At 33.4% G+C, this 12,024-nt stretch overlaps 3 protein-coding genes across 7 annotated transcripts in view; 1 reads left to right on the top strand and 2 right to left on the bottom strand.

Moving 5' to 3' along the window:
- Positions 1-12,024, top strand: part of LOC145306500 (uncharacterized) — a 228,822-nt gene that overhangs the window by 106,789 nt on the left and 110,009 nt on the right. The gene's annotated exons all lie outside the window — the stretch shown is intronic.
- Positions 1-12,024, bottom strand: part of LOC145306504 (uncharacterized) — a 354,771-nt gene that overhangs the window by 300,734 nt on the left and 42,013 nt on the right. The window lies entirely within an intron of this gene.
- On the bottom strand, positions 3,283-8,595 carry LOC145306162 (uncharacterized). Its single transcript, XM_080148141.1, has 8 exons — positions 8,512-8,595; positions 7,543-7,599; positions 7,038-7,205; positions 6,668-6,789; positions 5,561-5,644; positions 4,549-4,620; positions 4,026-4,201; positions 3,283-3,426 (listed from the first exon to the last, which is right to left on the bottom strand). The coding sequence occupies exons 3-7, from the start codon at positions 7,200-7,202 to the stop codon at positions 4,198-4,200; spliced, it is 447 nt and encodes a 148-aa protein (XP_080004267.1). The 5' UTR covers positions 7,203-7,205; positions 7,543-7,599; positions 8,512-8,595; the 3' UTR covers positions 3,283-3,426; positions 4,026-4,197.

The following is a 12,024-nucleotide window of genomic DNA, read 5'->3' as shown; positions in this document are numbered from 1 at the left end:
CTCCAAATAGCAGCTTTACCTTTTTGGATATTTTAATTTTGCCTTCTTCATCAATAGACCAACCGACAAACCTTGATGATTATTGGGTAGCTTTGCTTTTGCTTTTCGACTCTAACCTTGAGTCCACAATTGAAAAAGCAACATCTGAGTTATAACCACCCCCCCCCCCCCAAGAATATCGTATTACTATATTAGTAGGTAAAAACTTATTATTCATCCATTGAAAGGTCTTAACTTCTTTTGAAAATATCTCATATATTGTACTGCGTTTTTCTTAAAACTAATAATAAATAAAATGAAACTTTTAACTTGGGAAATATAAGTGCAACATTGTATATTTTTGTTGTAAATTTGTAAATTGCGTTGTCGTTGTTCTGTAATGAAATTGTAAAAAATAGAACTTTGCGATGTTCTATAGAGAAAAACAAAATTAATTGTTTGTTTTTTCAACATAATATGTTTGTTATTTGGATACGATACATTTGATGATCAGATATTGGAACTTAATTTTTTGTACTTTGTATTGTTTAATATTCATACTCAGCACTAGACGTAATTTACAAATGGTTATTGTCTATTATAAATCATCGAGTAATCAACGAAATTTTCTATTTGTAAATTCCGAATCATTTTTAATGAAAGGTAAATTAACGAGACATAAAAAAAAATTGGGGATCTTAAGGGATAAGACTATATAGACTATTTTTAAGTGTTAATATGCTAAACGATCTTTTAAGGACAGACGTACTAACGTAAAGTTAAAAGTAGTTACGCTACCAGTTTAAAATAAAATTACATTTAATTTTAGAGAAAAGCATTTAGATGAACAAAAATTTAAAATCTTTTCCTTTTCTTCGGAATATAATTTTACTTTTACTTGCTCAGATGGGTTCAGAACCAGGGCTCACAAGGGATAAGACAATGGACAATAAATTGATATACATTCTCAAAGATAATTTTTAAAAGTGGCTCTTTCTGTAGAATAAATGTTTTGTTGAAAAGTGTAGTCACTACTAGTTAAGGACTAATAAATCAAAACCTAATTAAAGTACCCAAAGTTTTTAACAAATAAGAGAGTTTTTAAAACTTTGGGTACTTGTTTACTTGAAAGTGTCCCCTCCCTCCCTGTTTGAGAATAAAAAGGTGAAATGGGATACAATTTATAAACTCTATGCATTTTTATTCAAACTTTATACCATACAACCAATATTCTATGGAAATATTATCATTTTTGGGCAGGCATTATCCTTAAAGCTTGTCCTTATAATAAAGTAACAGGATCTCTGTCTGTGAACTGATATGGTTCTCCTTTACAGGGTAGCTTCTCATAGGTCCTGGGAATGTTTAACTATTTTGGAGGAGGGTACCACCACCCCACCAAGAAATTTTTAAAATAAAGAATTTGGTTATTGAATTCAACCCCCTCCTCAAGTGCCCTCAGAGGCCTCTTAGGGGCGTAGCCCCTTGTATTTCATAAAGTATGATTATCGTTTTCTTTATGACATACAAACAGGCCCTAACTCCTACTGAGACTGAGCTACATTGGTTAGAAACTTCAGGATTTCTCCAATATTTGTATTAGACATAGTTTGAATATTGTCCGCTAGGTGTCTCAAAATATTTTTCATTTATTATTTTTAAATGCAGAGTTTATATATCTTGCTATAAAAGCTTGAAATGTGTGATAGAATTGTAAAAAAAGCATAATAATGTTGGTAAGAAACTTAATCTTTCAATTTTAATTCATTACTTCATTACTTTAAATATTTAGATAAAATATATCAACAAACAAACAATTAATAAATGGCATAAATATCCATGTCTTCCGTACCATCAGTTCGGTAGCAATATTTCTGGTGCATATATTGTGCAAGTAATCTTAGCCTTGATCATATCAAAGATTTAATTGTGTCTACGTATAGTGAAAACCTGTAATCGATGTTTTTTTGCTTATTTGATTGAAAATTTCTAATTCTGATGTTTTAAGGTTCCTAGAAACTCCCTGACGTGAATGCACAGAAAACCCTCAACTTTATTTTGAACGGGCTACCCAATATAACCTAAACAAACAAATTTATTTCAAAATTAAAGTAAGGAGAGGGGTGTGTTCATGCTCAACAAGGTACTTTGAAGGAATTTGCCTGATTTTTTGGGGTATAGTCCCTTTCGTTGCAACGCCCCTTAAGGGGCGTTTCGTCATATTTTTGCCGTAGTCTTTCCCCTACTGCTAGCCCCTGCGTGGGGCTCTAAGCCTACGGGGCAATAACCTAACCCAACATAACCTAACCTAACCTAAAATAATCAAAAGCTCCTGAGAAAATACGACAAAACGCCCCTTAATAGGCGTTGTCACGAAGGGACTATGTTCAATTTTTGTTTAGTTGTAATAAAGAAACGCAACATGGCTAAATATATGTGCAGTATGTACATGATTTTACTTACATACATTCCCAGGTACACAAGCTAAATCAGGGTCTAGGGTTATTCAATAATATATTATCACAACAGGTTTTAACCCATTCAAGCCCTGCAATGTATTGTGAATCTATTGAACTATGGGAATATTTCTACCAAATGCATTTTCATAAAATTATGTGAGAGAGTGCTTTTTTCAGAAAAGGATTTTAAAATTTTTAAAATGTAGAGAAAAAAGATGAAATTTCATAACCTTAACCTTATGTCAACTTTAGCTTCTATTCAAACTAGAGGGAATGGTTAAAATATAGCCTAAAGCTAAAAATTGAATTGAAATAAAAATAGCTTAAACCCTACTGGGGACCAACCCAGGACGGAATTAATACCATAAAAAAACCTAGTTTTTACCACTTTTATGGTAAAATTTTACCAGCCTATACGATTTAAAAGGTGGTAAAATTTTACCGTAATCGTGGTAAAAACACTTTTGGTGGTACTTTCTCACGCTTTTTACCATCGATTTTTACCACAATTATCGGTAAAATTTTACCAGATTTCCGGTAAAATATTACCATTTTAGGACGCAAATTTATACCAGATTTTGACCAATTTTTACCACTTTTTTGGTAAAATTTACCGCAAATTTCTGGTAGATTTTACCGAAAAAGTGGTAAAACTGTTCAACACCTGGTAATATTTTTGCCCTAAACTGGTAAAATTTTACCAGAAATAGGGTAAATATGGTAAAAATTTACCAATAATTGTGGTAAAAACGGGTGGTAAAAATCACGAGAAAGTGGTAAAAAACGACCTTAATTATAGAAAAACCTTGCTTGTACACAAAACGCAAAAATAAAAAAAAAATTGTTTTCATTATTATCTTTATTGATTGAAACAACACTTAAACATATTTTTCTTGATTCTACTGCTCTGGCCGCGAAAACTGTTGCGCAACCTCCTGGATTTGCTGGGCACCGGCCCCATTCGACCTCGGTATCACTGATATTCAACCTGGAATAAAATTGCTCATTAGTTAATTAGATAATTACAGGGATATAAAGGGATAAGACAATGGCTGATAAATTGATGTTAATCTCTAATGATGATACACATCGTTACCCCTTCTGTAGATTACAATAAGTGATTGAAATGTTAGGACACTCAACTTAATGAACCAACCAATAAAAAATCAATAAAAGTACCCAAGGTTGTTAGGCCAAAGAATAAGAAAATGTTATTTGAAAACTTTGGGGGCTAGTGTAATTTACAGCCCAATGTCCCATCCCTCCCTACTAAATATCTAATCTATAATACAAAGTAGAACGATGTCTGTCCGTCCGTCTGTCCGTCCGTCCGTCCGTCCGTCCGTCCCAAAGATAAAGCCTATACTCGCTGTTTACGCAAATGTGTCAGAACTTCCCCCCCCCCTTACTCTCACACCTAAATTTTTTCTTTTGAAAGCAAAAATAAAAGTGTGTAGGTTCGACTCCCCCTCTCCCCCCTCATTCATTTCCTACAGGCATCTTGACACGTGGCAAAAAAATCAGCAAACTTATCTAACTAAACATCTTTGAAAACGCAGAACGAGAAAAAATAAAGGGAAAGCTTACCTGGAAAACATAAGCAGTAACAACATCCCTGGCTAACAAGAACATGCTGTGTTCATACTACTCGGCATCATAACAGGGAACCCGATCTTGTCTGCCTCCGCCTTCAAGGTGTCCAGGCTCTGGTCCTCTCCGTGGTAACCGTGGATTACAGGTACGTTAGCGGCTTCCATGATCATCTAAAAAACAGGTTAAATATTAGAAAAATTGTAACGACAGACTTCTTTTAAATACACAGTTGCTTTTCCTAGAGCCTACTTGTGTTTCGTCTTAAAAGAGGATGGTTGGAGGGTTTTTACCAATGAAAATATTCGAGGTCATTTTTCCAAGAAGCGGTGTCATACCCCCCCCCCCCCCGCCAAAAAAACAGCATAAACATTCCCTGAAAATTATGGAAGACCAGAAGATTGAGATCGTACAGGACAAATGAACAGACATCCTGTTACTCCGGTATAGTATAGAGTGTTATTTTTTTCTACTTGAAATCAACCAAAATAAGTTCCTGAGTAGCTACTCTATCATTTACCTTAGATGTAGACTTGATACCCATATCTCTAATGGCAGTGGACGGTGGACCAACAAATATAACTCCTTTCTCCTGATAAAAAAAAAAATTTAAATTAAAAGGTAGGTATCATTCTTATTAATATAATATTACATTCTTGAAATTAACCAGAAAAAAACGTAAGCAGTACAGTGGCGTGCACAGGGTTTTTACGGGAAGGGATGTAATCTTAGAGGTTTTTAAAAAACGGGGGGGGGGGGAATCTACATAATTTTAATTTTAAGGGGTGTGTTGTCAACCCCATTCCTCACACTAATGACCGTGGACAAGATAATGAACGAAATATACATATATAAATCCCCAAATATATTGAACAAAACAACACCTTAGATTAGTTCAGACACTGCTAGTTTGAATGAACCAATCAAGATTTAAAGTTGTGAGCTAACGTGTTTATAAAACTTTGGGTACCAGTATAACTTCCAGTCTAATATCCACTCCCTCCCTGCAGTCAAATGGAAAATATTACCTGTCCAGGGATATAAAATACACGTGGATATTATTAATGACATATCATGGAAATTTGTTGTCATGAATTTAGGTTCCTAACATGGACTTCATATATTGGTCAGATCGTTTACCCAGAAGGAGGTAAGGGGGTGTTGTAAGGGAGGAATAAGGGTGTATCTTTATTTTAGCCCGCTGTGAGTACCGCTTTATTAGAGTACATGAAAAACTGGTGTAACATCCAGGTAATAATATATCCATTTACCCAAGAATCTTAAGGGATAAGACAATGGTCGACAAATTGATGTACTATACATGTACAACCCCATTGATGATACACAAAATTACCCCTTACATAGATTACCTTTTGTGGTTGATACGTTTGGACACTCAACTTAATGTACCAACCAATCAGGGATCACTTAATCCCCAAAGTTGTTAAGCCAACGAATAAGAATACGTTATTATAAAAGTTTGGGGACACGTGTAGTTAACAGCCCATTGTCCCCTCCCTCCCTGCATTTACCTGGCAAAGATTAGCAAACTCGACATTCTCGGAGAGAAATCCATAGCCAGGATGTACAGCATCGGAGCCGGTTTCCGCCGCAACCTAAGATAATACAGTGTATGGTCAATAGTAACTAAGCCCCTAGAGGCCTCTAGGGGCACTTGAGTTAGTGGTGAGTTGAAATAGATCCCAACATTTTTTTATTTTAGTTTCAATAGAAAAAGTAAAAAAAATCCATCTTAAGGCTTAAATATGATCAGAAAATAGAATAAAACCAACTCAGGACCTATGTGATGCCTACCTAAAATAGAGAACCCAATCGGATCAGTAGTTATTTAGAAAAAAAGTCTTACTGCTTTATATAATAGGATGATGCATATAAGAGTTATTTTAAATCTTAATAGGTAGATTCTTCCAAGTTTCAATTTAAATTATCAATCACACCATTAAGCAAAAAACAACACCCATTTTTTTTGCAATGTGAAAGGTGTGGGGAGGGGGGGGGGGGGCTGGGAAAGAGCCGACCCACTACCTTGAATTTTAATTTTTCAAAGTTTTTAAAAAATAAAATTTTTGGGGTAATTTTTCTTAGGCCTATAAAAAAATCCATGTATAAATTAAAACCTTTCCGAGACATACAATAAGCTTCAATGTAGAGGAGAGACGTGTACGTACGCTAGATATTTCGCTACAAACGAAGACAAACAAACATCCTGTTACTTTTATTTAAGGATTATTTTAATCAATCAATTCTTGTAATGTCCATCTAAAACTAATACCTAACAGTATAATGTCAGAGATATAAAGGGATAAGAAAATCTTTAATAAAGCAATAAAAGAGATGGTAGGCATTTAAAGTTAGCAAATTTGGAAATTACACTAATATATTTTGTTTATATACTAAATTGTTTAAAGTAAAAAGGTTCTTTGTCTTTAGCTTAAGATTTCGATAACTACTAAACCGATTGAGTTCTCCTTTATAGGTAGGAAAGCTTCTCATATGACACGGAATGGTTTTAGACTATATTTCTGTCCCCTATCTATCCTTTTTAATACAGAGCCCCTAAATGCTAGGGCCGCAGCCGCTAGCAATATCTAAACTAATCTTAAAATTTAAAATTTTACCTTGGTGGAGGGGATCTACCACCCCCTCTGCCACCACGTCCTCTGAAACCACCCCTGTCCCCTCCACGGTCTCTGCCTCTAAAGCCACCCTTATCACCTCCCCTTCCTCTAGAGCCACCTCTGTTATTTTTAAATGTTTTCATTTTGAAAAAAAAAAATTCGATGATTTTTAGTAAGTATTTTGGAAGATTAATTTTAAATTTTTTTATCTTAGGTACTGCTGTTTTATTAGCGCAGCAACTTTATAACAAAACTGTACGTCAGTCCATGGCGAAATTACAAAAAATGCATTGCTTTTAAACGTTACATTTAATAAATAGGCCTACCTAAAGATTTTCTAACTTTTACTTTTTAAAACAAAAACTTTCCTAGAGTAATGTGGGGGGCTGCGTCTTTCATACCTATCCCCGCCCCCACCCCGGCCTCTACCTCTGTAAGAACTGCGCCCCCTATCACCTCCGCCTCCACGTCCCCTGCCTCGTCCCCGGGATATTTCCACTCTCAGCCGTTCACCGGCATATAATGTACCGTTCATTTCCTTAAAAAATAAAGTGAAGTAAGAATAACTTCAAGACCTGAAGTTTGTTTAATAACAATAAGGTAAAAATAAATCAAAACAATTCCCTATAACTTAAAAATACCTCCTACCCTTGTGGAATATTCTAAACCCTTCTTGATCTCCCTAAACCTAACTAAAAGCAGTAGTGAAAGTTTCAAACAAAAAATTCAAGTAATGAAAAGGTGAAGGCAAGCCTTGACTTTTAAGGGGGTGGCAACACCCAGCCATTTTGTTGTAAAGAAACCAAAATATTGTTTGTATTATTATACAGATCTACAAAGATAAATATAAGCTGCGAAACTTTTCTGTAACTTACTTCTTCAACTGCCCCCTATGTTTCAAATGCTGATCTGAGGTCTTGTTTCTTTACAATCTAAATAAAAGAATTTGTTATAATCAAAAACTATAGGTATGAAACTAAAAAAATACGACAAAAGTAGAAACCTTATACTTTTTAGCTAGACCAAAATAATCAGTAGGTAACAAGTTTGAAATAGATAGGACAATTCCTACATGCTTGAATTAATGATAATAGCTATGAGTTTCGTCCATACAGACCGGCCATCCAACACTAATTATAGAAAAGCTTCGCGTTTACAAAAAACATAATTCCCTTCCACAAAATAACAATGATAACGTTTATGAGAGTAAAGCTCTCAAATAAGACAGTGGGACAAACGGAATTTTGTTGGTAAAACTTCAAGGATTTTAAGGGATAAGGCAATCCCCGATAAATTGATCCACATCATTAATGATTATTAACAAAATTACATCTTTATAATTATAATTTTTTTTTCAATTTTTTTCAATTTTGTACCCACCCCCCCCCCCCCCCCCGACTACCGACGAACAAGTATTTTAGGTTAGGTTAGGTTTTAGGCTAGGGAGCCGAGCGCTGCGGCTAGGCAGGCAAGTGGGCCGAGCGCTGCGGCTAGGCAGGCAAGGGGGCCGAGCGCTGCGGCTAGGCAGGCTAGGGAGCCGAGCGCTACATTTCTAAAAGGATAATACCACCTACTCTAATGAATGTAGAATATACGTGGATATTACGACAGGGGGAAAAAATTGTCGTTATTTTAGCTTGCTAACATGAAATTCGTTTATTGGTCAGTTTGTTCAACCAGTAGTAGGGTAAGGATTGGGTTTAAAGAAGGGGGGTATCTTTATTTTAGCCAGCTGTGAGCATCTCCTTATCAGAGTAAATGAAAATGTGGTACAACATCCCAGTAATAATATATCGATTATTTTTATAAACTTTAATGGAAAAAACATTAAAAAAATAATATACCTGTCTAGCTAACACTCTGGTAAGGGTTTCCATAGTCTTAAACCACTCCCGGATTAATTCTTCCCATAAAGTTAGTCCACTCAAAACCTAAAACAAACGAACTTATTTTGACAAGTAGAAAAGTTGGTGGAAAAATAATTCATCTAAATTAATGAAGCAAAAATTCGTCCCCAAACTTCATTTTTAATTCTTGATACAGATTTTAAAGGGTGGGGCTTAAAGGGTGTTAACTCCACTCAACCCGTAAAACCCCTTATTTGTTTCCCTTCAAAATTAAAAAAAAAATATATTAGATTACCAACCTCAAACCTTTGAAATCCCTCATTTTATCCCTCTTAAAATTAAAAGCTTGACGTACAATCAACCATTGGTTGTCTTTAGGACGATTGGCAAATAGATCTGATTCCTGTACTGTAGAACAAATAAAACATTATGGAATGGATATAGAATATACGTGGATATTGATGACAGTGGAAAAATTGAAGTCAATTTAGGTTGCTAACATGAAACTCATTCAATGGTCAGTTTGTTTATCCAGTAGGACGGGACGGAATGGAGTAAAGGGGGCGAATTAGGGTTATCGTCATTTTAGCCCACTGGGAGTTTTACTTTATTAGAGAAAATAAAAATCTAGTGTAACATCCAAGTAATAAAATATCTATTTCTGCAGGTTATCTTAATTATAGTATAGCTAACATTACCTCTAGAAACTGATCCCAAAGTTCACAGGACACAACAACATAGAGATTAGCCTTGATCCATGTGACAATGAGGGTCTGGAAGATGGCCTGGGTCAACCTTCCTCCAAGGGTGTCCTCCCTGATAAGCATAGATAACTATTAACTAAAGATCTAAGAACAAATTAAATATAAATAGGCTATTTTTATTTAAGTGTGTAGGTAGGTATAAAGTATACTTTTTATCTAAAAATGGTATTTTTGTCTCTGATTTTATTTATCGCGTCGTATTATAGACAGCTTTCCGCGACTGGTAAAATGAGAAATTTTCAGATCAATAGCAATTTTGTTAGCCCCGAGGGGCCAAAGGACTGGCCTAACAAAGCTGGTATTGATAATATAATTTCTAGACTATTGTTCATAGAAAATTGTCTGTAATACGTAATTTTTCAGTATGGCCCAGAACCATTTTTAATCCAGGGGATATTTATCGGTTTCAAAGCCATACTGGAAACTCTTTGTTTTCAAATTTTTCAATATTGAAAAAAAAATTTCTAAGAGGATAATACCAAAAAAACAATTTAATGGACATTTTATATAATACGAAAAATTTCTTCCTTTCCCTGTACCTTATAAAAATCGTCGGAAAAAGCCGTTTTTTAAGCAAACAAAAGCGCGTTTTGCTCTATCTGTGAGATATTATGAATAAGATAATGTTAAGATGAGAAAAATTTACGTTCACAGTCCCTTTAAAGACACAATACCTGTAATAATAATGTACAAACTTTTCAACCACTAATAATACCCTGGCCTTTCTAATTAAAGCCTAGGCAGAGCAATGCTGGTTAGCTCAAACGTGTACCGTGGTTTCTGTAGAACTGTTCTTCTGAAGCCAATACAGGGTTACGAAAGTTAAAATTGATGTTTTTTTTTTTAATGTTAATATTAAATGTAATATAGTTTTGTAATGACATATAAAATATATATTCGATAGAATATAAAAAAATATAGTGCATTCAATATTAAAAAAAATATTTAAATATATATATAGTTGTTAACCATATATGATCCATATAAGAATCTATTTCCGGCCGGGTTCTTAAAAGATATTGCCGCGTTTTTTCGACATTTTTTAAGCTATGAATAACAAGCGCGACATTCGCGAAATCTAAAAGAGTATACAATGATTTATTTAATTATTTCGCTTTTGATGGTACGGCCTTCATAGAAAAAAAAAGATTATCTTCAATCCATTTTTGCTGCATATTAATTAATGCATCTTTTTAGAGCTGTGTTAGACATTAGAAAAATTGCTAAAAAAATAATTTAAAATTCAGTATTTTTATGTTATATACTCTGTTTGAAATTCTATCGTCAACGTTCAATCAATCAATGTCTAAAAAACGCCGAAAAAATGTGGCATTCATCTTTTAAAAACCCATCTCGGTGGTATTTCCGGTTGGCAAAGACAACATAAATATAGAAATCATGAAACATTGTTGTTCCACAATTTTGCCACATTTTTAAACATCTTGCTTAAAAAAAATCTTCCTTGTAAATTCTACAAATTTAAATATTTAGAGAAAATTGAGTAGTAATTTACTTCTTGATTCAAAATATTTGATTAAATTGAATCAAAACTAATAATTATTTTTGGCACTCTATATTCAAATAATCATAAGCTTATCCATAGTGCGCATGCGCGCACAGAGGTGCCATAAATTTCAAAACTTAAAAATATAAGTTTTGTAGCGAAATTAATTACTCTATAATTCGAAATCTCTGTCTTTCTTTTAGAAACATTCAGGGGAATATACGAAAGCTTATATTTATATTAAAGATGAAAAGTCGATAAATTCAAATGCACACGGCACATCTGCGTAAACACACCCTGGATTTTTTTTCTTTTAATTTTAATTCGTATGAAGCTAGCTCAAATAAGTAAATATTAAATTTGATATATTTTTGATGATGCGGGAGGATGTTTTAAAAGAAATGATGAAATAATTTTCAAGGTTTTAAAAAAAAGTTAGCTTCTTTTATGCGAAAAAATTCAATAAAAAGTAAAAATTTTTACCAAAAAGTTGGTCAAATTTTACCAAGTTTTTTTTTTGTTAAAGTCCAAAAATCTGGACTTAGCCTAAAAATTTACCTTGTCAATTTTTACCAAAAAGTTGGTCAAATTTTACCAAGTTTTTTTTTTTGTTAAAGTCCAAAAATTTGGACTTAGCCTAAAAATTTACCTTGTCAATTTTTACCAAAAAGTTGGTCAAATTTTACCAAGTTTTTTTTTTTGGCAAAGTCCAAAAATCTGGACTTAGCCTAAAAATTTACCTTGTCAATTTTTACCAAAAAGTTGGTCAAATTTTACAAAGTTTTTTTTTTTGGCAAAGTCCAAAAATTTGGACTTAGCCTAAAAATTTACCTTGTCAATTTTTACCAAAAAGTTGGTCAAATTTTACCAAGTTCATTTTTTTTGGCAAAGTCCAAAAATCTGGACTTAGCCTAAAAAAATACCTTGTCAAATTTTACCAATTTTTTGGTAAAAATTGACCAAATTGCGTTTTTTTGTCTAAGTCCGAAAATTCGGACTTAACCTGAAAAATAGAGTTGTAAAATTGACCACATTTTTGGTAAAACTTCCAAAAGTGGTAAAATTAAAAAAAAAAAAAAAAATTTAAATTTAGGCTTCATTGTATAGAAGTCATTATTTTAAAGTACTACAACTGATTATGAAGAGCTGTTTTTTATTTAAAACACCAAAAACGGGTTTTTTTGTTTCGTCAAATTTTACAAAAAAAATGGTAAAATTTGACTAATTTTTTGGCTAAAATTT

Source organism: Acartia tonsa, chromosome 14, assembly GCF_053477335.1.
Source record: "Acartia tonsa isolate MP-2025a chromosome 14, ASM5347733v1, whole genome shotgun sequence".
NCBI lineage: Eukaryota > Metazoa > Arthropoda > Copepoda > Calanoida > Acartiidae > Acartia > Acartia tonsa.
The sequence above is the reverse complement of the archived record's forward strand: the minus strand, read 5'-3'. Positions and strand labels throughout refer to the sequence as shown.

Excerpts from the sequence above, each read along its gene's own strand:
- LOC145306162 (XM_080148141.1), bottom strand. The coding sequence starts at position 7,202 with ATGAACGGTACATTATATGCCGGTGAACGGCTGAGAGTGGAAATATCC. Across the intron at positions 6,790-7,037 it reads GCAGCCCCCCACATTACTCT|AGAGGTGGCTCTAGAGGAAG; the intron begins AGGAAAGTTTTT and ends TTTAAAAATAAC. Across the intron at positions 4,621-5,560 it reads AGTTTGCTAATCTTTGCCAG|GAGAAAGGAGTTATATTTGT; the intron begins GTAAATGCAGGG and ends TTTTTTTATCAG.